This window comes from Peromyscus maniculatus, chromosome 1 (genome assembly GCF_049852395.1).
Source record: "Peromyscus maniculatus bairdii isolate BWxNUB_F1_BW_parent chromosome 1, HU_Pman_BW_mat_3.1, whole genome shotgun sequence".
Lineage (NCBI taxonomy): Eukaryota > Metazoa > Chordata > Mammalia > Rodentia > Cricetidae > Peromyscus > Peromyscus maniculatus.
Window position 1 is genome coordinate 101218479 of NC_134852.1, and position 27962 is coordinate 101246440.

The window sequence follows — 27962 nt, forward strand, 5'->3', positions numbered from 1 at the left end:
CTTTCCTCCTACTTTCAAATTAAAAGTTTATAAGATGGCAGTACCATAATTTTTTGTAATTGTTTGTTTTCCAGCGTTTCATTCAGTATTTGGCTTCAAGAAACACATTGTTTAACTTAAGCAATTTTTTGGATAAAAGTGGATTGCAAGGTAAAGACTTTTTTTTTTCTGAAAAACCAAGAGTAACTCCATATAATGATTACTCCTGCATTTAACTATATTAACATATTGATGTTTCAAATCACCTTTTAGTGAATGCCTTTTAATTGAACTTAAGGTTGATGTTGTAGTTAGCACCTTAATCTCTGAGAGGCAGTGCAGGGTAGTTGCAAACATGGACTATGGAGCTGCACTGCCAATGCTTTACCATTTAGAACTACATGGTCTTGAGCAAGTTTACTTGACCTCTGTGTTTGTTGCTGTCTGTAAAATTAGAAATGATGGTAGTCACTGCTCAGTAGTTGTTATGTGGCTTAACTTAGTTAATAACTAACCCTAAAGTGCTTAGGATAATGCCGGGCACACTATATGAATATTTACCTTAATTGTTCTCGTTGCTTTCTGGTTTTGTTTTATTACAAGAAATATAGTTGACATTATACATTGTAGGGACAAAGTTGAGTGTAGTGTTACTGACATTGATAACATGACTGTTCCTTTTTTATTTAACTTTAAAAGATTTTTCATTGTCTATATTCAGTATATGTGTTACATAACAACACTTTTACACAAGTATAGATTTTTGAGTTGAGCATGCCCACCTGATACCTCCTGTGCTTCTCTTAACAGTTCCCTTTTTTTTTTTTCACTTTGAATCTAGTCACTTTAAATTGCCATATTTGGTTATAACCATCTATGTCCATTCTGTTTTAATGGGTCTGTTGTCCAGAACTGGGACATTAATATTATAGACTGTCAGAGCTAGGAAGGACCACATAAAGGATCGCTAACCTATTTGGTAATATCAACAGTGAGGTTCCGTCTGGGAAGTATCTTCAGAGGTGAGACCTGTTCAGGGCTTGGAGAGGTGGAAGATATTCCTTAATCTAAGTTCACTTGTACAGATGTACAAGTTTTGAAATATTTAAGATTGTGATAGGAAAAATGAGTAAGGAAAAGTGAGTATGAACCGAATATATGCATGACACATTGGAGAACATGTAGTGGTAGACAGCCCTCAAGAAGCTATTCAAAACCTAATAGAAGACTTTGATGGGCTTGAATTTTATAATGTAGTAAGGGACCTGGGCAAGATTTTTTAGGGGAGAAGAAAGTGTGTGCTGTAGTACAGCCCGAGGTGAAGTTGGGTCAGAGAGACTGATTTTTGAAGCCATTGAGACTGTTTAGTCATTGCCCTGTCCTATAGTGAGGTGAGTGCCGAGACTATAGTTCTCATGGTGTCAAATGAGAAGAACTTGGTGCATTTTTAGTTCAATGTGTGTTTCCTTTTGCTAAATGCAAGTATGACTTAGCATGAACGGAAATACTGCTTATGATGAGTCTGCTTCCAGTGATTCTGGAATATAAATGCATAGGACCCAGTGTTACAGAATTTAATTAATTAATATTATTTAACTTTAAAAGATTTATTTATGTTATGTGTGAATATATCTGCATATTTGGATGCACATACATGTGTGGCTTCCCTTGGAAGCCAGAAGAAGGCAGAGGGCATCAGATCCTATGGAGCTGGAGTTGGAGGTGATTGTGAGTGCTGGGAACTCTGGTCCTCTGTAAGAATAGCAAGAGATATTATCCTTGGAAGCATTTCTCCTGCCCCTCATTCAGTTTATTTTAATAAGAGGAGCATACTAAGGGGGAAAATAGCAATACTCCCTTTTTTGTAATATTAAGAATTTTTTAGTTTTTTGAGACAGGGTTTCTCTGTGTAGTTTTGGTGCCTGTCCTGTAACTCGCTCTGTAGACCTGGCTGGCCTTGAACTTACAGAGATCTGCCTGGCTCTTGCCCCCCAAGTGCTGGGATTAAAGGTGTGCGCCACCACCGCCCGCCTGGCATTAAGAATATTTTTAAAAATAAAAACTACAGAACAGACTGATAGGTATAATAAAAATGGGGCTTCTCTTTCAGGGAAGATAGAAACTGCTTGTTTATCATCTCCATTTTTTTTTTTTTTTTTGTTACTTTTGCTTTTGTTTTGTTTTTTGAAACAGGATCTCAGTAGCTTAGGCAGGCCTGGACTTCATGGCAGTCCTTTGCCTCAGCCTCCCAAGTGTTGGAATTATTGGCATGACCATCATATCCTGCTTTGCTTGCACCCCCACCCCACCCCCCACCCCCGGAGACAGAGTTTCTCTATATATTTTTGGTGCCTGTCCTGGCTCTCGCTCTGTAGACCAGGCTGGCCTGGAACTCATAGAGTTCCACCTGGCTCTGCCTCCCGAGTGCTGGGATTAAAGGCATGGGGCATCACTGCCTGGTGCTTGCAGATCTTTTTATTGGTACTTCTTGGTTCTTGTTTAACTTTTACTTTAAAACTTTTGGTGAAAAAAATGTATACAAATTGTAGCTATAGAGTCTAAACATACAGTTGGTTTTTGTTTCATTATTTACTAATTTTCATTTCCTTGAGGTGAAAAATTAAATAAATTTGTCTTAATATTTCTAACTTGTATTTTTATTTTATGTGTGTGCCTACAGAGGCTGGGTAAGGGCATTCAATCCCTTGAAACTGGAATTACAGATGGTTGTTAGCTGCCATGTGGGTGCTAGGAGTTGAATCTTGGTTCTTTGTAAGAGGGGCTGGGCCTCTTAACCACATAGCCATCTTTCAAGACCCAGAAATTAAGTAGTTAGTGGTAAAGATTTTTAGACTTGTATTCTGTTTTGAAGAGGTAGATTAGTTGTTTAGCATTTCAGCCTACCTTATAGAATATATTCTTGGTGAGATGACCCAGTAGGTAAGGGCACCTCTTGCCAAACCTGACCACGCTTGATCCTTAGACCTACATCGTGGAAAGAAAGAACAGAGGTTTGCAAGTTGTTCTCTGGCCTCCATGTGCATGCAGTAGCCAGGAACATGCACACGTACACAGACACACACATATATATAGGCAGACACATACACATACTTATTTATATATGTTTTTAAAACATACATTCTAGCCAGGTGATGGTGGTACACACATTGAATCCCAGCACTTGGGAGCCAGAGAGAGTTAGATCTCTGAGTTTGAGGTCTACAAAGTGAGTTCCAGGACAACTAAGGCTACATAGAGAAACACCCTCTCTTGACAAAACAAAACAAACAAATAAATATATAGTCTATAAAGTTTTTAGCAATAATATTAAATAATAGTTAACGTTTACTCATTGAGATTTTTGGAAAGTAATTTTGATTACTGGTGTACCAGTGTTTTGTTGGGTAGAGTCTGGTATCTGGTGTATAAACTATAAACAAACTAGTCTAGTCAGTAGGATAGACCTGCTTTATAATCAGTAGCTACTAGTTATATTTGAGGGAATGATACTGGAGCATGAAAGGTTAAAGAGAACTTTTAAGTAAATTGATTGAGGCTTGAAGAGCAGGAAGTATTTTCCCTGTCAAGATAAGGAAGACCAGATTAGGGGAGGGAACAGCATGGACCACAAACCCAGTAGTGTTTTATCAAGTACATGAACAGGGATGAAACTGGGTGGCAGCAGTAATTCCTTTTCCCCCTTGTCTGTTTTGTTCTGACTATCTAAATACCAAATCCAGTTGTATGTGTGTGCGCGCGTGCATGCCCGCATGCGTGTTATTATTGTCTTTTTAGAAAGCAGAGATTGAGTCAAATTCAATCTGTTTGAAGAAGCCGAGTTAAAAGAAACTGACTTATTTTTCATCAAGGAGCAAAAATTTATAGACCTTTGACCCAGACAGTAGCTAAAATACATGGTTTCTGGTATCTTAAAAAATAATACTGTTGAAGTTTTATGTTGCTGATTATGATGAAACAGTGTTAGAATGATTTATATAAATTTACAATTTATTGAAAATACTCATTAAATTCTGTATTCAGTATACATATTACTTTCCTTTTTATGGGACAGTGCTTTTCTTATTTCTTATAAGGTTGGCACATGTGAGTACACTTGTCCTAAATAATACACAGCTAAAGGTTTCACAACTATAAAAATAGAAACTTGATTTGATTTGAGGGGTAGAATTATGGTTCTGCTGGGTGTTAAGATTGAGTTCTGAGGTTCTTAAATCATGAAATGGAACATGTTTTTCTAACTCCTGAAAAGTCAGGTATAGGCATATGGGTCAGATGAAGCAAAACAGACTTATTTTTAGTGAAATTGTAAGGGAAAAGTTTTTAAAGCCATATATAATACACTTGACTTTTAATATGACTCTAAAACATTTTAGGAATTTAGTGTGAAACTTATTATTACTTAATTTGCATCGCTGAATGTAGTTGGGATATCATTTTTGCTGTTGAATTATAAAGTTGTTTTAATAGATAAACGTTAGATTTTAATCATTCATGAAACTTTGTTTTACAGGGTATGATATGTCTACATTTATTAGACGGTATAGTAGATATCTAAATGAAAAGGCAGTTTCATACAGACAAGTTGCATTTGATTTCACAAAAGTGAAGAGAGGGTGAGTTATGTTTTCATTTCTAATTCAGATATCAAATACTATAAAACAAGAATTATACATTGTGAATTACAGAACTTTACCCAGTTTTATAGTTAAACTTTATTTTTTGTTGGAGAAATGCCATATACATTTTGTAGTGTAGGATTTTTTTAAAGTTCCATTTATCATTATAACAACTTTATTGAGTTACAGTTCTCATGATTAAAAATTCATCCTTTTAAAATTTATAGTTAATTTTTAGTATGTTTACAAAATTATGTGACATAACCCTGCTGTATGATTTCTTGTATTTTCTTCCCCTAGCCCTCATCTCTATTTCCCACCCACTCAGTTGATTATGTTCAGTTTTTCTGGTTACTTTGCAATTCCATAGGCGTTTAGGATCAGTATGTCAATTTTGGTAGGTAAAACATCCAAGAATTTTAATTAGTTCTTTTGGTTACAGACAGGGCCTCATGTTTCCCTGGCTGGCCTTGAGTTCTCAAGAGATCCTTGCTTGCAGCCAGGATTTTAAAGTAGGAATCACTGAATGTGTAGATCTGTCTGGGCCACTTGTAGCACGTTTAGTTTCTATTAAACGTAAGATGTCTTTCCATTCGTTCTTTCCTTTACTGTTTGTGGCCGGTTGTGATAGCGTATGCCTATAACCCATGGGTTACAGAGGAGAAAGGCAGGGCCGTCACCAGTTTTCTTTACTAATTCTGGTCGGTCTCTCCCTCCCTCCCTCTCCCTCTCCCTCTCTCCCTTCTTCCTGGAGAAGAAAAAAAACATTGTCATAGTGCAAGGATTGAGATGGATGAGAAAGTACAGATGCCCAGACACCAACTGCATTGTGTGGCTGTTCTGATGGTCTTAAATGTGCCAAAGGTGCCACCAATATGCAGCATAGTTTTCCATTGCTGCCCATTAGTTCTTGATCCTGAGGCATGAAAAAGTGATAAAGAGCACCCTGGCTGCCATGCTCACAGTACAACTCATGACAAAGCCCATCTTGTTATAGTTTAAGCAGCTAGGCTGGGGTTGCTTATTGGTGATCACCTGTATTGCTCAGCTCTATACCTCATACCAAAATCTAGGCAAAACCAGGCAGAGAGCAAAGAGTACTTGTGTCACAGGGGAAACCAGGGGTTCACTTTCATAGCACTCATTTCAGGAGCCCAGGGTTGAGAACTGCACCCTTTGGGTCCTAGGCCCTGCCATTGGGAACATGCTACTATAAGCCACTTAGAGGTAGATGGCTTTGGGAGTGACTGCGGCTCTCAGGCCAGGGCCTACAGTGTCCACTTATATATTTTTTTTCCCAAAAGTGAGTTATCATCCTGTGTGCATGGTGGAGTGGTAGCTGTGTATGCCATGGCACATGTGTGGAGGTCAGAAGACAGCTTTATGAAATTGGGTCTCTTTTCCCACCCTTATGTGTGTGCCTTTTCCAGCTGAGACATCATGCATATCAAAGTTGAGTTTAATTTTTCTGCATTATGAGTACTGATCATTTAAGCACAAGAACTAATCACATGACTAATGTGACTAGTACTTTGATGTCTAGTAGTGTCTTATAGGCAGCTTTTTTCCTTAGGCTGTATCATGGTAGCTCAGGAAAGAGCCATTGAAATTTTTTTTTTTTGTAAATATATTCATTCATTTTACAACCTGATGAAGTTTCCCCTCCCCTTCTCCTTCCATCCCCTCCCTTCCCCACTTCCTCCCCCAATCCACTTCTCAATTTCTGTTCAGAAAGGGGCAGGCCACCCATGGGTATCAACAGAGCAAGTTGAGGTAGGACTAAGCTCCTCCCCTTGTGTTAAGGCTGGCAAGGCAACCCAGTATGAAGACTAGTTCCCAAGAGCCAGCCAAAGCATTAGAGATAGCACCTGTTCCCACTGCTAGGAGTCCCACAGATAGACGAAGCCACACAATTGTCACACAGATGTAGAGGGCCTATGTTGATCCCATGCAGGCTCCTTGGTTGTCAGTTCAGTCTCGGTGAGCTCCTATGAGCCCAGGTTAGTTGTTTCTGTGGGTTCCTTTGTGATGTCCTCGACCAACTGTGGCTGGTACAATCTGCTCCCTGTCTTCAGCAGGATTCTTGAGCTCGGTCCAATGCTTGGTTGTGGATCTCTGCATCTGTTTCCATCATTTGATGGATGAAGCCTCTCTGGTGACAATTGGGGTAGTCACCAATCTATAAATATAGCAGAATATCCTTAGGTATCATTATGTTTACTTTTTTTTTTTCTTCCAATAGTGTTTGGTTCTGTCTTAGGTCTCTGGGCTATCCAGCCTCTGAGTCCTGGCACTCCAAGCAGTGTCAAAGGTGGCCTTACTATCGTGGTATGGGTCTGAGGCTAGACCAGTCATTGGTTGGCGACTCACACAATCTCCATGCTACCCATAGCACCCTACCCCACCCCTCCACCCCTGTAGGTTAAAGGCGTGTGGCTGGGCCAGCATTCCAATCCCTCCACTTGAAGTCCTTCCGGTCACAGAAGGCCAGTTCAGGCTATGCGTCCACCATTGTTAGGAATCTTAGCTGGGCCATCCTTGTAGACTCCTGGGAGTTTTTCTTTGCTCCAGGTTTCTACCTGACCCTGAAATGCCCCCCATTCCAGTCATCCCTTTCAGTTTTCTCCCCCTCCATCCACCCCTCAACCTGATCCTCATGTTCCCATCTCTACCCGACCCCAGTCCACCCACAAAATCTCTATTTCCCCTTCCCTGGGAGATCCATGCGTCCCCCTTAGACCCTCCTTGTTACCCAGCCCTTCTGGTATGTGGATTGTAGTATGGCTATCCTTTACAGCTAATATCCACTTATGAGTGAGTACATACCATGTTTGTCTTTCTGGGTCTGAGTTACCTCACTCAGGATGGTTTTTTTCTAGTTTATTCATTTGCCTTCAAATTTCATGCTGTCATTGTTTTTTACTGCTGAGTAATACTCCATTGTGTATATGTACCACATTTTCTTTATCCATTCTTCGGTTGAAGGGCATCTAGGTTGTTTCCAGGTTCTGGCTATTAAATTATAAGCTGCTATGAACATAGTTGAGCAAGTGTCCTTGTGGTGTGATGAGCAGTTAAAGGAACAGTGAGTTTGACACCACAGAAATTTCTGGTGAATGCTTTTCCAGCTAAACTGCCTTCTAGCTTACACATCCTGGAGACCTAAACAGCTGCCTGTGTACTTCAACTTGTTCTTGAAACTATAAACTATTTAACTCAAGTGAAATTTTTAGGAGGGTTTGTTTGTTCGTTTGTTTTTGTCTGTTTTGGGGACAGATTTTCTCTGTGTAGCCCTGACTGCCCTGGACCTGACTCTGTAGACCAGACCAGGCTGGCTTTGGACCCAGAGATCCACTTGCCTCTGCTTCCCAAGTGCTTGCATTAAAGGCATGTGCTACTACAACCTGGCTTAAAGTAGAAATCTTCAGAAAAATGTAGACATATATAAGACATTTAATAGATGAAATCAAGTTGTTTTTGTTTGTTTGGTTGGTTTTTTTTAAGCCTTTTTAAAGTCAAGGAGAGGTGGATAGGTGGATTGTTTACCAAACCAACTTCTACAGATTTTTATGTTACATATTTAGGCATGTTGTAGATTGTAGTAGAGAGGTTCATAGGAATTTGATTTCTGTCTAACTCCTTGAACCCTGTTGAATAAACTGTTTTCCATGTGACTATATCTGAATGAATGAAACATTTTGAGAGTTAATGAGCTGAGAGTTTGTGATGGTAGGCTAAGATACAGAAGCAGAGGGAAGTTTGAAGATACTTTGGAGTTCTCTAAAAAAGACTATAAGGATTGGTAGAAATCTTTCCTATTTTTGTGAAGTTGATAATCATGAATTTATGTGTCTGCCAGCTTGCCTAGTAGTGTGATTTTTACAAACCAGTGAATTTATATGCATGCTAGGCTAGCTTGTACCATCAACTGCATCCCCTGTGTTTTTTTTTTCTTTTTTAATTTGTAGTCATGTATGGATGTGAATGAATTATTTGTTCATCCAAGATAATGAATTTGCTAAGTGACTGGCTGCAAGGGAGAAAGGTGCAAGAAAATTAAGTATTTGCAGTAGAATGTTTACAATAGTAATATTTGATCAAAATCGTTGTAAGGTTAAGGTTATTTTCATAGAATGAAGTGTCAATTTAGTCTCTTTTCATTTGGGAGCTAAGGGTTGGGATAATGTATCTGTGAATATACTATACATATATATGACTGCTATAAAAGAGACTTTGAGATAGAGAAGTTGGGTTGGTTCTTCATTTAAATGTTAAATTAAACCAAGAAGACTGAGACATTTCAGATATCTGTGATGGAGAAATGTCCAGAAAGTAAAAAATAACATCAGCAAGAAGGAATTAAATGAGAAGTTATGGTTTCTGGGAAGAGAGTGTGATAGTTATGTAAATAAGGACAAGCTACAAAGAGGAATTTTGTTCTCTCAGATTCCTGAGAGACAGCAGCTGCTGTCAATCAGTGTGGTACCTGAGAGAAAACAAGGTTGAACATTTGATGGGTGTATTAGTCAAGCAAGCCAGGCTAAAGCTGATCAGTAGCTGGCTGAGGTAGTCCAGTATTTGTTTCATTAAACTCTTGCTTTATGTAACTTGTCGACATAGTTTTTAGTGTGGCTTAGATTAGAGTGACTTGATAATAAATATATTTTGTAAAACTGACTTCTTTATAACTTTCTTTTAAAAGCCTCTGATGTTTGACTCATAAGCAATGCTCCACCCCTCATTAGTATTGGGAAGTGTATTTAGGACCTGGCACGTGCTAGGCAAGCACTCGACTGCTGAGTTGCATTGTCAGAACCCCTTTTCCATACTTTTATATATTCTTATTGTATGAATACCCTCACACACATGTTCCATGGGGTGTGTGTAGGTCAGAGACAGTTTTCAGGAGTTGTCCTGTTTCTCCACCTGAGTTTCTGGGGGACAGGAACTTGGGCTCTTAGGCTTCTAGAAAGATGCTGTAAACTTAGGTCACCGGCTGCCCTATTCCCAGAAGTTTAAAGGTTTTATTCTGTAAAAGATTGCCCTGGAGCTTGTGATATGCCTGCCTTGATCTGTGTATGAAATGAGATTACAGGCCTGGCTATGAATAAATTAAATGGAATTAACTTCTCACTCTGTAGTTCCTAACTGTTTAGTGATTTCTGGCAATAGTTTCTTTTGCTTTTAAAGAAGTATAAATCTGCCTTTACATACAGGAATGAGTGAAGTTCATGCCATTTCTTCTTATGATAACTACACAATCCATCTGACTGTATAATGTAAATTTTCACTTTCATTTAAAATAATACTTTATATGAATGGATATTCTTTCTGCATGTATGTGTGTACATCATTTTTTTTTTAATTTTTTTTTTTTATGCTCACAGAGACCAGAAGAGGGGTTTGTATTTCCTAGATCTGGTATTACATATGGTTGTGAGCTGTCATATGGGTGCTAAGAATAGAACCTAGGCCTTCTGGAAGACCAACCCATGCACTTAACTATGGATCCATCTCTACATACACACACATCCTTCTCCCCTTTTTGGTAGCACTAGTTTTCAGCTGTTGGTTTTACATTCTTTTTATATCATCCTTACTTGAAATAAAGAGTTCAATAATGACTTAAGAATATATGATATTTCATCACAGTCTTGTTATTTAAATAGAGAACCAAATGGGAGATTTAGTGGTGAATTGGTTTTGGTTTATTTTCTTACTAGGGCTGATGGAGTTATGAGAACAATGAACACAGAAAAACTCTTAAAGACTGTACCAATTATCCAAAATCAAATGGATGCACTTCTGGATTTTAATGTAAGTCGATGTGCTTTTGTAATTCAAAATAAAACTTTATCCCCAAGTTTTCGTAATTTTATTCCATGCTGTAATACTGTTTGACTAATGGTTGGGGTTTTCTCTGATGCTAGAATTTTAGTTTATACAAACTAAAACAAGTGATGGGCAAAATGTTTTATTACAATTCTTCTCAGGAATTTTAGATTTAAAAAATGTAAGGATTTCTTTTGTGCATAGCCTCTTTAGTATTTCACTTCTGTTTGGTAAGACTCAAAGCATGACAACTACTCAGAAATAAAAGGAGGTTCAAATCTCATTTATGATAGATTGCTATGTATTGCATAGTGGCAATGTAGTCCCTGGAATTTTTAAAATGATATTATTTGGGTAGTGAGTGTTGACTAAGTGTTCAACAAACTACTCATGTGTTTCATAGACTAGAAAGTGTCACACTATAATAACTAGTGAATTGAGAATCGTTTTATCATTTTCCCATTTTTATATGGTTGAAAAGTTTTAGTTTTGGGACATTTGAAAATTTTATGAAATCAACATTTCAGTGTTCACAGTAGCACTACTTGGCCCATAGACAGATTCTTTTCTTTGTTTGTACATATGAATGCACTTTTATTAATATGTAAAATCAATACTCTTTCCTAGGCAGATTCTTGATTGGCTTGTATAATGCTGTGGCTGTTTTTGTGTTACAGTAGTAGTGCTGGATTTGCTACAGAAGAGAACATAATACCCAGAGCCTAAAATCTTTCCTTTCATAAAAAGGAAGACAAGCATTTGTTTGAAGACTATAGCTCTGGAAGACACAGGAAACTGGTGTTTAGAGAACATTATGTTGGTTTATATAGAGGTTCAGAAGGTCCGACTACATATTTTTCATTTAATACATAGTTTGGTCTCTATAAAATTGCTTGTTTTAGTGTCTGTATTCTACTTTATTGTATAGAAAAATAATTTCTTGATCTTATTCATAGTTTTTTTTGTTGTTGTTGTTCATTTTTGTTTTTTTGTTTTTTGTTTTTTCGAGACAGGGTTTCTCTGTGTAGCTTTGCACCTTTCCTGGAACTCATTTGGTAGTCCAGGCTGGCCTCAAACTCACAGAGATCTGCCTGGCTCTGCCTCCCAAGTGCTGGGATTAAAGGCATGTGCCACCACCGCCCAGCCTTACTCATAGTTTTTAGTGCATGCTTTGTAAACCTATAGCATTATAATAAAGTTGTAAGTAAGAGACTGGAGATGTGGGTGAGTGATTTCAAGAGTTAAAAGGTAAATGACATTTTCACTTTTGATTACAATTCTAAACTAGAATGAATGTTCAAAAGTTGCTTTTTGCTGTTTGTTTTCTTTCTTCTGATTTTTTTTTTACTTAGAATTTTACAATATTTGTCTATAATTCTGATTGTGAGAAATCAGAAAACTCATGTATTGGAAAACTTACATGTAATGTATATCCTAGTAGGAAAATAAGCCCTAATAAGCTGACATGTCTTAATTTATTTCTTATTAGTGATGAATCATTGTGTTAGTGTCACAAAATATGAGATAAGCTAATCTTATTTTCCATTTTCCCCTAGGTTAATAGTAATGAACTTACAAATGGGGTAATAAATGCTGCCTTCATGCTCCTGTTCAAAGATGCCATTAGACTATTTGCAGCATACAATGAAGGAATCATTAATTTATTGGGTAAATACTGCAACATCTTAGATAACTTTTGTATCATGAATTAGTGTTGACAGAGTAGCTGCTTAAGCTGCTGTGGAGTCCATTGCGACATGTTAAACATTTTTTGGAGAAAAAGTTTTATTTCTGCACATATGCATGTATATGTATATCTATCTACACAAGTGGATAAATTCTCATTTTTATAACCAGAGTATTCAGCTAATTAAAACTTTGTTTTTGATATAATAGTAATTTTTTAAAACTTTTATTTATTTTTAGAAATACTGATAATTGGTAAAGTTAGATTGAGGCATGATAGTACATTTTATGTTATATATACTTAAATGGAAAAGCCTTTTATTTCTCTGTCTCAGAAAAAGTATATTTCCTCAATATTTATTCTACAGTGAAACTTGCAAAACTAGTATGTGTGTATATATAACTTTTTCTACTAAATTTAAGGCACATACATGTGTGTGCTGAGGATTAAAACCAGAGGGTTTTTTTTATATATATATATATGTTTAAATTATGCTTTATCTCTGAGCTGTATCCCTAGTCCCTAAATTTAATTTTGAAATCAATAATTATTTTTAGGCCAGTCAATACTTACTTTTTGGTACCTTTTACTTTGGGGGGGTTTTAGGAATTCGTGATGTTTTCTTACATATCACAGTTATTTAAAATAGTCAATTTTGCATAGAAATGCATCTCTCAAAGATTGATTTAATTTTTATTTTTATTAATGGATACTTATGTGTGGATGACACCTGTCTATAGTTCAGGTGCTTGTGGAGGCCAGATGGATCCCTTGAGCTGGAGTAGCACACAATAGTGAGCTGTTGGAAATGGATGCAGGGACAGAATTCTGGTCCTTGGGAATAGCAGCAAGTGCTCTTAACCTCTGAGCTACTTCTCCAGCCCCTCTGTTTTCTTTCTTTCTGCTTTTTTTAACTGAGGTTTTAATGGAGTAGAAAAGGAGGGACAAAAAGTGTCATGGTCTTAACTATCAGATGCTAAGTACTTTACTCTAGTATGTACCCTCCCCTTGACAGTTTATTGAAATGTTGTTTCCATAGACCAGGGGAACACAAATATATGGAAGGGTACTTTAAACCATGAGGACAGGTAGATTATACTTATTTTTTTTATACCTGAACAAATAAAGCTCTGGAAGTCATAGGCGTCAACTTCATGATTGGTAAATGTGAAGCCTGGTATTGCTGTGTACAGATTAAATTTAAGGAAGCTTTTGAAGTGACATTGGACAGAGTTGCTGTCTTAGAATGTTAGTACTGGTATATTACTAGTAAAATATTTAGAAATAGATTTTAGTGTTTTAAATGAAGTAATATGTGTGTTACATGCAAATATCCCAAAGCAGTATTGTGAACAAAATAATAATGTGAGTACATTCCAGTAATTTTTCTGTTTTTAACATACTAGTACCTTGATTCTAATTTTTCAAACTAATCTAGCACTAATTTTTGTTGTAGGGCAAGTCCTTTGAGAGAATTACGATCTTTTTGGAGATTCGGCCTAATCTTTTTCCTTTTTTAGGGAACTTTAAAAAAGTTTTTTTCGTGTAACTAAGAGTATTTTCATACTTCTTTGGGCAGAAAAATATTTTGATATGAAAAAGAACCAGTGCAAAGAAGGTCTTGACATCTATAAGAAGTTCTTGACTAGAATGACAAGGATCTCAGAGTTTCTGAAAGTTGCAGAGGTAAGCTGCCTTATACTTTAGTTAATAGGTATGGATTTTGAAGAAATCATTACCCAAATTCAAGAACTAGTTCAATATAATAAGGTGTATATCTAGTAGTTTTAATATGCACTGTTGAATTCCATCAAGTGGTGAATTAAAGTACATGCTGTCTATTTCATTTCTATGGGGTGTTGAAAAGTCATCTACTTTACATTGTATGCATCTCTACAAAGTAAGACTATGTACTCTGGTTGCAGTGATGTCTGTGTTTAGAATTACCATGTGTTTATGAAGGTTTACTGTGGTGTTGGTAGTGGGAAAGACTCGGGGTCAGCCTAAGTTCTTTTGCCTCCAGAGAGGTCTGCAACTGAGCTGCATGATTCAGTTTTTCTCTCCCACATAAGTGAATTTTGCATATTTAATTACTGAGTTTGAAGAGGTAATATGATAATCTAATTTTATAAATCTCCTAAAAACAGTTATTATGAAGTTGGCACAGAAGGCAGTTCTGATGTTTACAGGCATCTTTTATATTAGCAAAGACAACTCAAAGATTTTTCCTCTTACCCATCACTGCCAGAAATGCCCCTTCTTTAGGATATTTTGATCACTTACATTAAAGTCATTATTTTGGAATTACCAAGTTAGTGGCTCTAGGCATTGTTACCCTTTTTTTTTTTCTTCGAGAGAGGGTTTCTTTGTGTAGCCCTGGCTGTCCTCGAACTCTCTATGTAGACCAGGCTGGCCTCAGACTCAGAGAGATCCACCTGCCTCTGCCTCCCTAGTGCTGGAATTAAAGATGTACACTGCCACCGCCTGGAGTGATACTTTATTCTTTAGCAACTGGACTGACCTTGCTTATGATGCCTGTAGAAATTTGCTTTGATTCAGACAGGTCTTTCAAGGGAGAAATCCAATTTTTGCTCCCTTTCCCCTTAGCACCAGTTATGTATTAAAACTGTGAGGAAGCAGGGTTTATGATGCTATGATTCCAGTAAAGTGTTGAAGTAAGTTTTAATTTGTTGACTTTCTTTTCTGGTCCCTTATTTCTTTGTATTTGGTAGTTGAGTTACTGTCATACATTGAAAGCCCTTCCGTACTTCCAGGTTTGACACAGATGGCGTGGATTATCTGTTCATGTGATCTAAGAAATAGGAAAGATTCTGCTGTAAAATGTTGTTAGGAGACCGTCCTTTGGCTTGCAATGTCAGTGAGAGACTTCAGCTTTTAAAATAAAGGCAACAGGAATCTCTTGGACTGTGTTTCAAGGGAACAGTTGTCGGAGTGATGAGCTATTAATATCTAAGTAGGAATGAATTAGATTTTCTACTGACTTAATTCTGAGATTCTTAAAAGTTGAGAAAATAAAACAGTCAAGGGAGAAAGAAATATAGGTTTCTAATTCAGGTCTTCAACTACATAGGAAGTAAGGTTTTTTTGTTTTTTGGTAATTGTTTTATTGGTAGTTATCTAATGCCTGAACACCATGAAAAATACAGTGAGGTTTTTGTGGAGGTAGTTATATCCTGGTTAAATATCATTTGACATCTGTGAAAAGTCTGATTACCACAATAAACAGACTTTTCAAAAATTGTTTTATTTGTGTGTGTAGGCACTTGAGTGCCATGGCATTTGTGTTGAGGTCAGAGAACAACTTGTGGGAGTCAGTTCTCTTTCTACCATGTGATTCCAGGGATCAACAAGTGCTTTTCTCTGCTTACCCATCTCACTGGCTCCCAAATAAAGTATATTCTATGGTGACGGTCAGGGGAAGCATTTTTTATGAAAAAAGACAGAAAATTAGTTTAAGGCAAGTTGGTGTTATTAGATGTGTTTCTTTTTTATGTCCCAAGGAACTTGTTCATAGTCATTCTCATTTCTCCCAGTGTTACTATATGGCACATAGAAGAGGTAATGTTCATACTGTTATAATTTTACGTGTTAAATATAGCTTTTTTGTTTGTTTGTTTTTTGCAGCAAGTTGGAATTGACAGAGGAGATATTCCAGATCTTTCACAGGTGAGTAGATTGTTAAAGCATGAATCCACTGTCATGTGCACTGCAGGGCCAAGATGAGTAGTGATTTCTGTCAAGGGTAGTATGGTTTTTCCTTATAGTTTTTAACATTTTACTATATTGCTGAAGAGTTCTATAACATTATGACACATACAGTGAGTGATGAACTCATCTCTTACTGTGGTGGGTCTGTCTACTGCTGTACTATAACAGCTGCATCATGGAAAAGCCCACCCCAGCATGGGTAATGAATGATCCATGAAAATTGTACCCAGGAAGTTTCCTATCCAGCTTGCAGGCAGTTTCACTTAGAGACTCTTCTTTCCTAACAGATATTCACTAGTCATAGAGCCCTAGGGAGGGGCCTTGTGGGTCTTCTCATATTCATGAGTCTTGTAGGCTTCCCTTCTCCCTTCAGGAGGGAATTGTTTCGTTTTGAAGATATGCATACACAATTCCTAAACATACACACATTGAAATCTAGATTGCACATATGGCAGAAAACATAGTATTTGTCTTTTCTGAGTCTGGCTTCTGTAACTTGATGGTTTGTACTTCCATCCATCCATTTTCCTGACAGTATTATGTCATTTCACTGCAACTGAGTAAAAATTCACTGTGTATATCTTCTACGTTTTTATTTATCCATTCACGTATTGATGCACATCTAGACTGATGCCATACCATAACTATTGTGACCAGTTAAGAAATAAACATGGACGTTCAAGTATCTCTGTCATATGATTTAGAATCCTTAGGGTAAATGGCCAAGATATTATAGCTGGGTCATTTGGTATTTCTGTTTCTTACTTTAAAAATTTTTTGTTTTACTCATGTTAAGTATATGCTGTGTGTGTAGGTGCCCAGGCAGGCCAGAATAAGGCATTGAATCCCCTGGGGCTGAGGTTAAAGTTGATTGTAAGCTACGGTGCTGGCAAACAGACTTCAGGTCCTCTGGAAGAAGCAGCAAGCACTTTTCATTGCTGAGCCTTTTTTTTTTGTCCGTCGTCCTCCCCCCCCCCCCCCGTGTGTGTGTGTGTGTGTGTGTGTGTGTTTGCATGTTTGCGTGCATGTAATTTTATGTATGTAGCATTTGTGACTATGTGGGTCCAGGGTCCAGAGATTGAACTAAAGTTGTCAGGCTTGGCAGCGAGTGTCTTTACCTACTGAAAAAGCATCTTGCCAGTCCTAAAACCCATTCTTTTATGTGCATATTAAATAGGTATGTGCTACATTCTCAGTAATATTGTTACTAAAATTTTACATATATTAAATATTTCAAGAATCTTAGGTTCTTATACGATTCTTAGTTTCATGCTTATCTTTAGTTCTTAATTTTTGGTGATGCTTATTGGTAACTTCAATTAGTTTATGTTACAGTAATAATAATAGCAATAAAAGATTATAATTTCTTTTTGGTAGCTAAAAAAAATGCCCACCAATAATTAGTACATGAGGTTTTTGTTACTCTCATGTTAGATGACATTTGACTTATTTTGTAAAATGTTGTAATAGTTATAAAATTCCTAATATTTGTGTAATTTCAGGCCCCCAGCAGTCTTCTTGATGCTTTAGAACAACATTTAGCTTCTTTGGAAGGGAAGAAAATCAAAGATTCTACAGCTGCAAGCAGGTACATTGTTTTTTTGAAGGGTGAAAATGAGGGTTCTTTTTTCAGGAGGAGTAGAAGAAACCAGCTCAAGTTCAAGCTGTGTGGTGTCTCTATCTTGACTTAGTTATCTCTGAGATTGTGTGTAGTTAGATAGCCACTTCATAGAATTAGTGATAGGGCTCCATGGAGGTTAATGCACTTTAGTGCCTGATAGCAGTAAGTGTGGCCATAGTTTAAGATGATGACACTTGACGCTGTGGTTCAGAGTTGTGGTTTCAGTGATAAAAGTTACCATAAATATCATGCTTGGGTGTGTACCGTGCTTCAAAATTAAAAGATAATTTTGTATTAATTTTTTCAGCCTTTATAATATCCTCATGGTAGATGCAGTAGTAATACTACAATTTGGCCCTAAGATGTCATATTTCATTTTTTTTATGCCTTTTGATGGGATTGATTGTTGTCATGTCCCATTTTAATTAAGTCAGGTTTTGAGCTCAGTTTACCTAGCAAATTAAAAATAATAGAAATTATCTCATATTGATCCACTAATTGTTTTTAGTTGGGTGTAGTAATTGCTTGAATAATTACCATGTTTTCTTATGAAGATTTTACCTCTTTATTTAAAAGAATATATAAAATATATAGTGAAACCTTTTCTTTGGTTCCTTTTGATTTTTAGTTTATATTTTGGTGATTTCTGCCCTTTTTAGTAATAAAATTTAAGCAATGTGAGGTACAGTGGCTCCTACCTATAATACCAGAACTTGGAAAGCTGAGGCAGGAGGAAGGCAAGTTTGAGTTTAAGCTTGGTCTGTATAGTGAGTTAAGGCCAGCCTGGGCTACATTGAGGGCTCCTCTTGTGTGCCCTCCTCAATCCCCAATTCCAAGGGGAAAAATCCACTAACGATTTTTTAAATAATATTTTGCACAAGATTTTCATTTTATAGTAGGTTTTTAGAAGTACTATTATCACCAAGATGTTACAGACCAGTTGGTTATAGGAAAGAAATGAAAACAAATCTACTCACATGTACCAATTTCCCTCAGATGTTTTTCATGATGTGATTGGCTTATTTTTGTCATAATTATATGACTCATCCATTGTCTTCTCATTGGTTCATTTATAATATTGATTTTACATAAATTAGATTAGTTTTTGCCACTTTATGTATTTTAAAATAGCAATTATCAGTGTGTACATAGTAGGAAAAGGAAGATTAATTGAGGCCAGATGTAGCTCTTTACCCTAGAATTTAATGTTGGTTCTGGTATATAGTGTGGATAAATCCGAAGAGGGAAGGAGACAGCTAGTGAGAAGTAATGAATTGCCTGTATGTAATAGATTTGAAAGGAGAATTCTGGCTTGTCAGAAAGGTAACAAGCACATAGAAAGGAGGTGCCACCCAAACTCATTACTGAATTGAACTCAGGATTCCTTTTCAAGGAACCTGACATCCACTGGGAATAGCTTTTGTGAGTGTTGTTGTAGAAAGACAAACCTGGACATACACAACTTACTATTGGTGCTCGAGCTTTGGTATTCTTGTAGTAGAACTGTCAAAAGCCAGGGTGTTAATTGGTCTAGGAGCTGCCTGTTAGAAACGGAATCATTTTTGTTGTTTTTCTAGTAGGACTCTCCTAGGAATGTGAAATCTCTTTCCTGTCGCATCTGTGTCTTAAGAAAGGCAATGTGCTCTGTGTTGGAAATTTTCTCCTGAATTGGACACTTAACTTTAGAAGCTGGGAATTTGCAATTCAGTCAACAGTGTTAAAAGTGTTGGAATTTTCTAGGTCATTGATTAGACGATTCCAACTAGTTACTTGTTACTTCAGTTTATCAAAAGCAGGGCCACTTCATTTTATGTTCTAGCTATGAAGTGTTTACATGTATCTGCTTACTCTAGGGCTACAACACTTTCCAATGCAGTCTCTTCTTTGGCAAGCACTGGCCTATCTCTGACCAAAGTGGATGAAAGGGAAAAGCAGGCAGCATTAGAGGAAGAACAGGCTCGTTTAAAAGCGTTAAAGGTAAGTAAGTGTGGGTTTTCTCTTTGGAAGAACAAGTAGAGGGGATCATTATATAAATGAACCTCTAGCCAGATTTAAGTTTTTAATTGTGTAGCAATCCTATAGGCTGAAACTCCATTTCATTTTTCATCACATAGAATGCTTGGTGAAAAGTCAGGGAGTACCCTTCAGCTATTAAAGCAGAATTAGAAAATGTCTTTTTTCAGAGTCTGTACCAACAGATCTAGTTTTAGATTCCTTATGCTAAGTTCCTTTCTCAACAGGAACAGCGTCTAAAAGAACTTGCAAAGAAACCGCATACCTCTTTAACAACTGCAGCCTCTCCTGTGTCCACCTCAGCAGGAGGAATAATGACTGCACCAGCCATCGACATATTTTCTACTCCTAGTTCTTCTAACAGGTACAGTGGAGAGTAAGGGTACTTTTGAGTATTTAGTCTGAGAGCTTAGCTTCTTCAAATACATGCTTTATAGATGCTATGAGTTTGTTTTATGATTTTGTAATTACAAATTAATACAAAAGGTATAGTAAACAATGCAGTTGGTATACTACCTAAATAAATATAAGGTTTATATAACTAGGAAATGGAATATGGTTAAATTACTAATTTTTAATTGGAATATACTACAAGGGAATGGGTGTTTTCTTAGGAAAGTCAGAGTCTTTCCAGAAAAGGTATTGTTACTCAAATTCGATAGAAACTTAAAGACATCATGTTCAGGTATTTTTCTGGACTTCTTTATAATTATGTGAAATGGGGAGCATGCAGCTATTACCGTTTAGAATTTTTTTTTGAGGCTTACATTGAAGCTTTGCAGTCTTAATTTTTTGGGAGTAGGGTACAGGAGACCAACTGATATAGCAGAGTTCATCTAGAAATAAAACTGCTTTGTACAATGTTTTCCTAGCACATCTAAGCTGCCAAATGACCTGCTTGATTTGCAGCAGCCAACCTTTCATCCATCTGTCCATGCTATGTCAACTGCTCCTCAGGTAGCAAGTACATGGGGAGGTAAGCTTTCATTCTCCTTTAAGTGCTGTAGAGGAATCTTCCCTCTCCATTCAGTAGTAGAGGTTTTGGTTGTATTTGGTACATGGGAACTTGAGAAATAATAAACTAATTTTTATCTCCTGAAGACAGTTTTTATTCTATATGAAGTATTAGAATTCATAGTTAATTATGAAGTAAGGTTTAGGGAAGATGAAGTTAAGTATGAGAGGAATGATCACTTTTTAAAGTATGAGATCACCCTTCAATGTGAATTTCAAAGGTACAGTAATTACTGCTTTTGATGTCGGAAAAAATTTCCTGGGGGGTAAAAGCCTTACTTTTATGTATGTAGATGATAAAGTTCTGGTAAAACTCATATTATGTTATCAACCAGCAAAGTATGTTGTGACCAGGTATCTCATGGTGATTCTTGTCCTTTTTAATTAATTGTATTTTATTTTATTTATTTAATTAGGTGTGTTTAAAATGTTGATTTAATTTAGACTTGTAATATAACAGCAATGTTTGGTGCCCTTGAGTAGGATTTAGTTCTAAGGTGATCATGGTCTAGTGCCTTAAAAGCAAAGTGCTAATATATATGTGTTTCACAGTTTTAGTTAGGCATTTGCTTCTCAGATCATCTCCTTTGGATGGTTTTGGTGTGTATGTATGTATGTATATATGTATGTATGTTATTTTATAAATAGTCATCAAAAATTGCTGGAAAGAAAAAGATATTTTCAGGAAAAATGATGCTAAGTAGGAAATTAGAAAATGTTAAAATTTGTATTGGCTTTCATGTAATGTTTGAATTATTAAATTTTTATAGCATGTAAGATTTTCATATTCAATCATTTGATTTAAAAATACAGTTTACATGCTTTTCTTCCTTTCTTCCCTCCCCTCCAGTGTCCACCCCTCCCTCCCTCCCTCCCTCCTTTCTTTTTTTTTTTTTGTAGTAGTACTGAATATTGAATCCAGGACTTGCCCACATTAGGCAGAGGGTCTGGCATTGAGCTGCATTACCAGCCCTGAGACACTGTTCTATGTACTAGAATCTAAGCTCTGTGAAGGCAAGGCTTATCTATTATTAATTAGAGAGCACTTGGTGGCGCCGGTGGCGGTGGTGGTGGTGGTGGTGGTGGTTTGGGGGACAGCAGCATTTGTGCCACATTTGGTGGAGTCAGTTCTCTCCATCCACCTTAACGTGGATTCTAAGAAGCCAGCTAAGTCTCTACCAGAGCCTTGTTGTTTTTCTCACACTGTATGTAGCTCGGGCTGGTGTCAAACTCATGGCAATTCTTCTGCCTCAGCCTCCAAGTGTTAAAATAGTAGGGGTAGAACCAGCCCTAGAGTAGTTGTTATATGTAGATATAAATAAATTAATATAATAAATACTTTGTTGAATAAGTGGGCATTTTCTTTTCAGTACAGGTTGTAAAGAATTAATAACTAAGCATTAGATTTATACTAGTTTTGTGTAAGCAATAAGGTTAGTTTAGTTTAATTTAGCAAAATCGTGAGATTTGAGTATAATTTCTAAAGAAGGTAATTTAATAAGTATATTAGAATTATTTTAGAGTTAAACTATAGACAACAAATTAAAGGTTATGAAAGGAGTTTCTTGGTGCTGGAGAAATGGCTCAGTGGTTAAGAGTTCATGCAGCTCTTGTAGAGGACCTGGTTCAATTCTCAGCACCCTTGGTGGGCAGACCACAACTCGTGTGGAGATCTGATGCCTCTAGCCTCCTTGCACACTCACATACACATACCCAGTCACAGACATAAACATAGTAAAATCTTAAATCTAAAATAACAATAGAGTAATAGAGTAGAAAAGCATTTCTTTTTTTTTTTTTTTTTTTTTTTGGTTTTTCGATACAGGGTTTCTCTGTGTAGCTTTGCGCCTTTCCCGGGACTCATTTGGTAGCCCAGGCTGGCCTCGAACTCACAGAGATCCACCTGGCTCTGCCTCCCGAGTGCTGGGATTAAAGGCGTGCGCCACCACCGCCCGGCAGAAAAGCATTTCTTAATGTTCTGACAGATCATGGGTTCAGAATTTTGAGTTCGATACATTTTTATGTTTTATTTTCCATTTAATCTCAGTTGTGCTCTTTGGGGTGTGGGCAGCAGGGAGGTCTCTATTTTGTCCTGACTGTCCTGGGATAAAGTAGATCAGGCTGGCCTCAAGCTCACAAATAACTCCTGTCCCTGTGCTAGGGTTAAAGGCATGCACCACCACTTCCAGCTCTCAGTGGCTTTTTAAAATATTAGAATATGGGCTGGAGAGATGGGTCAGTAGTTAAAAACACTTGCTATTCTACCGGGGTTCAGTTCCCTCCACCCACATGCCATCTCACAAATGCCTGTAACTCCAGTTCCAGGAAATCTGATGCCCTTTTCTGGCCTCTACTGGCACCAGACATGCACATACATACTTAGATACAGCCAGAACACTCACACATATAAAATAAAAAATAAGTATATTTTTTAAATATTAGCATTATTAATAAGACCATTAAATAATTTTAATTTCTTTCCTTTATTTTTAATTTTTTGATAGTTAATTAGCTTTTTTGTTGTATCTTTTTTAAAAAATGGTTGTTGGTTCCTTATTAGTCCTCCTTCCATGAATGGCCAAGATAAGGAGAGAAGAGAGAACAGGCCAGCTGGTGCAGGGAGGGGACATTTCCACAACATTCCATTTATACATAGAACTAAACAGATAAGCACAGAGTTTCTCTTGCAGTGAGAAATTAATCTTCTGTTAACTTTATTTTAAAACTATATTTGTTTATAGAGATGGTGTGTGTGTGTGTGTGTGTGGAGAGAGAGAGAGAGAGAGAGAGAGAGAGAGAGAGAGAGAGAGAGAGAGAGAGAGAGAGAGAGAGAAAGGCGCGCAAATGTTAACTTTTGGGAGTCCGTTTTCTTTTCCATCATGTAGATCCCAGGGATCAGACTCAGGTTGTCAGGCTTGATGGCAGGTGCCTTTATGTGTTTAGCCGTCTCATCAGCACTTTTTTATTTTAAATAAAGAAGCTGAAAAGTTGTTTTTCTAAACAAACTCAAAATTTTAAGGGTTGGTATACTCAACATTCCAAAGGAATGGAACTATAAAATTCCTATATATCATGTACAGTCACTTGAACAAGTAAATCTGAAATGTTGAACTCATGCAGCAGGTAAAATGTAAACTAGGGAAAACAGTTTGCAGTAAACTCAGTCGAAGAATTGTTTCTTAATACTCTATATAAATACATTATCTTTAACTGTATTTTGTTTGTTTTAAATTGCTTTGTTGGCTATTTCTCAATAATTTGCCCCACATTTTAGCATTTAGCTTGTTCACATGAGTAACAAAGACTTTAAAAATAGAAAGCAAATGATGGGCATGATGGCCCACACCTTTGATCCTAGCACTAGGGAGGCAGAAGCGGGTGGGCCTCTGTGAGTTCCCATCTCAAAACAGAGATCCCTAGAACAGAAGGAATAGAAATTGTACTGTTACTTTTCCAAAACCTTAGTTATATCTGAGGAAAGTAGTGTAGACTTTACTATGAGCCCTTTAATGTACACAGAATTCAATCCCTACTTCCTCATAAAAACAATTAACTTCTGAATTGGTCATAGTTTCAGTGTTTTTTATTGCTGCATGATGAGGTAGCTGAAGTATTTAAAGGAATTCAGTCAGTAGAGTCAACAGTAAACAGTTGAATTGTTGTTCATATCCTTGATGTTTGGATGAAAAAACATTTTTTAATTTAAGCTATTTACAATAAGGAAATCTTGCATTTAAGAAAATTTGACCAAAACAGTTTTTAAAAAGAAAGTCTTTTTCTGTTTTTTTTTTTTAATTGCTACAATCCAGGACCTAATGCATACTAGCCAACAGCATTACCACTGAGTTGCAGTTTAAAGCCAGCCTGAACAACATGAGACCTTGTCTCAAGACAAAACAGAAAGTAAATGGACAAAATTATTTTTCAAAAGTTTTCTTTTTTTTAATTCTTCTCATATATTATATACCTACTGCCATTTCCCCTTCCTACCTCTTCCCCAGTCTTCCTCCATCTCCCCTCAGAAAAGAGCAGGCCTCCTAGGGTCATCAACCAAACATGGCATAATCCACTACTATGAGACCAGGCACATGCTATCAAATCAAGGCTGGATGAGGCAACAAAAGCAGTAGGAGGACAGGAGTTCCAAGTAGGCAAGAGTCAGCAACACTCCCCTTCCCCCATCCCACTATTAGGAATCTCACAAGAACACCAAGCTACTCAGCCATACCATATTTGCAGAGGAGCTAGGTCATACCTCTAAAGACTCCCTGATCTCGGTGAGTCCCTGTGAGTCCCACTCAGTTGATTCTGGGCTGTGTTCTTGTGGTATCACTGACCCCTATGGTTCCTCCAGTCCTTCCTCCCCCTCTGCAGGACTCTTGGAGCTCTGCCTAATATTTGGCTGTGGGACTCTGCATCTGCTTCCATCAGTTGCAGGATGAAGTCCCTCTGGTCTCTTTGATGACAATTCTGCTAGAGTCTGATCTCAGAACACTCTGTAAACAGGGCAAGCTGTAGCTTGAAGGTTTTATAGCTGGGTTGGATTTTTCAAAAGTTTTAAGAGTACTAGGGAGATCATTCAGTGGTTCAAGTACTTGCTGCTGGGCAAGCCAGAGGAACCCAGTTTGGGTTCCTAGAACGTATGTAAATGCCAGGGTGGGTATAGTGTCATTCTAGACTTGTAGGTCATTCTAGATTTCAGACCCTAACTGGAAACAAAATCTTACGAGCAAACTTGCCAGATAGACTAGTCAGAATTGGCAAGCTCTGGCTTCCTTTGAGTGCCTCAGTGAATAAGGTGGAAGAGAGATTGAGGAAGACTACAGGTGTCTGCTTCAGGCCTCTATATGCACACCACATAGATGCCAAATACCTGCACTTTCACCACACTGCAGGCACTCGAGAGAGATTTGCCAATCGAGAGAAATAGGTCATAGATCATGACTCCTAGGGCACTGTGTACCTTTCAGTTCCTGAAAAACTAGGCATTCCCTCAGGATGCAGGCTACCTGTGTTTCTCTCCATAATTCCCTGAACCTTACATTTGCCTTTAGTACCAAAACCAGCTTCTTACATCAGTTTATTTCTGAATTATTTTTTCTTACATTATCCCTGTGCTGTTCCATTTGTTGTTGTTTTTGCCTCCATGAGAAAGATGTTAAAGCATCCTGAGTTTGAGAAGTTCATTAGTATATTTTGAGTTTAGAAGTGAGTTTCTTACTGCGAATTGCTATTCTATAGGAATACTTGCTTCCTAGAAAATAACTTAGGATAATGAAAAAAATTTTAAGGATGCTTTATAATTAAAGCCATTAATTTGTTATTTTCTTGTGATTTTCTAGTTTTTAAGTCGTTACATTTAAGGTTAATGAATATTTGCCTTGAATTGATTGACTAAGGGAAAGTGCCTGTCAGAGTAAGTGGTCTAACTGGTCCTTAGATTGTTGATTATTGTTCGTTTATGTAGTGGTAAAACAGGAACAGATTGGAAGGGGCTGCTGATTGAAAGTATAGAACCATCCTCTTGACTTTAATTATTACAAAGAAAAATAGGATGCTATATGTTTGCTGTCCTTTATTTTTTTCCCCCCCTTTAGCTAACCCTTTAAATCTTGAGGCTTTAATCACTAGAACAACTATCTTGAATGAGGCAAACAAACGGGAATATGTAATTCGAGAGTAACTTTAGATACAGAATTGAAGGAGAAAAGCCTGTTAGTTTTATGAAGGGAACATTTGTTACCCTGTAGGTAACCACTTCAAGACTTTCAGAGCTGTTCCCAGACAGCTGGGCAGTCATCTCAGTTGTCAACAGGTCCTCCTCTCTCTTTTCCTTCACTTTATTTAATTTTTCTGACTATTGAACCTAAACAGGAGTTTTACAAATATTAGAATCAGTTTCTTACCTTAATTTGAAATGACTATTTCTTCTGCAAATTTACTCAATACCATACATTTACCAAATGCTTATTTCAATGATTTGAATAAACAGAATTATGCCATCAAAACCAGTACACTCAGCCAGAGTAGGTGCAAGGTGAGTGGTATGGAAATATTTTGGTGGTTATTTTCTTATTTAACTATGTGACTATTGGCTTTCTAATGTGGGAGAGCAAGTCTGTCAGTAATGATCTGCTGTGGTTGTTAATGGAGACAATTTCCCCCTAAGGATTTCTATATGTTAAATGCAATTCTTTCATCTTAGTGATTAAATGTTTTTGTGTGTAAAATTAATAATAATATAGCTACTACTTTTCACTTTGCATCTTTCGACTAATTACAATACTAATTTATTTACTTCCTTTCTTCATTTTGCTGTAATTCACTTGGACTGCACAGATCCTTTCTCTGCTACTCTAGATGCTGTTGATGATGCCATTCCAAGCTTAAATCCTTTCCTCACAAAAAGTAGTGGTGATGTTCACCTTCCCATTTCTTCAGATGTATCCACTTTTACTACTAGGACACCTACTCATGAAATGTTTGTTGGTAAAGTACCATTTAACCTTTTTTTTCCAATTAATGTTTATACTAAGTATTTTTTTTAACTTATGTGCTAATTACTTTTATAATGCTACAGTAATTACTTTGGATTTTAACATCAAATTTTAAGATAAACTGGAATGATAATGTAGTAAGATTCTTAAATTGATTCTTTAAATACTCCTGGTGGTATTTAATGCAGATTTTAGGAACTAGAGTTCTTTGATTCTGAATTTCCTGGGTTTTGTTGTCTGCTCTAGTGTAGCACTCCAGCTATCTAGTTAGTGTCTTGTATGGTATTCTGCTTATTAGTTCAGAGAACTGATTTAAAAGTAACATCTAAGTTTACATGTTTATGTGTGCTTATACCTTTGTGCACTGGAAGGAGATCTTTTGTCATTCTTGTCATTAAAACTATTGCATATTACAATTTCATGTTGATTTAAGTTGTACATTTCCTTAGTCCCTTTTGTAAGTCTTTTACTTCATTGCTTGTCTAAAGATAAAGGAAAAATGAAAACATATGTATTCCATTTTAACTAATAAATTAGAAAAGTGACAACTAACCTGCCAATACAGTATGAAAAGTCAAAATCTTTTTTTTTCCCCCAAGACAGGGTTTCTCTGTAGTTTTGGTGCCTGCGCTATCGCTCTGTAGACCAGGCTGGCCTCGAACTCACAGAGATCTGCCTGGCTCTGCCTCCCGAGTGCTGGGATTAAAGGCGTGTGCCACTGCCACCTGGCGAAAAGTCAAAATCTTACATGAGTTTTTTAGAAAATAATAAGTTTTAAAGTATATACTAAACTTGAAAAAAGGAAAGCTAGAATCTTTGTCTAGGCCTACTTCTTTATCTGTAAAGTTAGGTATTCGAAGATAGGTTAGAATTGGCTGAAAAGCCAGTGACTTTATACTTCTTTTCCTAATGAAACAGTGTGTGAGGGGGTTGTTTGTTTGTTTGTTTATTAA

General features: G+C 36.9%; 1 protein-coding gene across 21 annotated transcripts in view; it reads left to right on the top strand.

The window, feature by feature from the left end:
- The window catches only part of Picalm (phosphatidylinositol binding clathrin assembly protein), a 91374-nt gene that overhangs the window by 41129 nt on the left and 22283 nt on the right, over window positions 1–27962 (top strand). For 8 of the 21 annotated variants that reach the window (XM_042279174.2, XM_042279197.2, XM_042279188.2 and 5 more), the window contains exons 3-13: window positions 75–150; window positions 4511–4613; window positions 10340–10433; window positions 12005–12116; window positions 13715–13821; window positions 15781–15822; window positions 17367–17452; window positions 19339–19462; window positions 19726–19862; window positions 20371–20474; window positions 26852–27001. In XM_042279174.2, the coding sequence (XP_042135108.1) occupies window positions 75–150; window positions 4511–4613; window positions 10340–10433; window positions 12005–12116; window positions 13715–13821; window positions 15781–15822; window positions 17367–17452; window positions 19339–19462; window positions 19726–19862; window positions 20371–20474; window positions 26852–27001 (1135 nt within the window). The remainder of the gene's footprint in view (window positions 1–74; window positions 151–4510; window positions 4614–10339; window positions 10434–12004; window positions 12117–13714; window positions 13822–15780; window positions 15823–17366; window positions 17453–19338; window positions 19463–19725; window positions 19863–20370; window positions 20475–26851; window positions 27002–27962) is intronic. The other 13 variants (XM_042279235.2, XM_042279216.2, XM_042279209.2 and 10 more) reach the window with 2 other exon arrangements.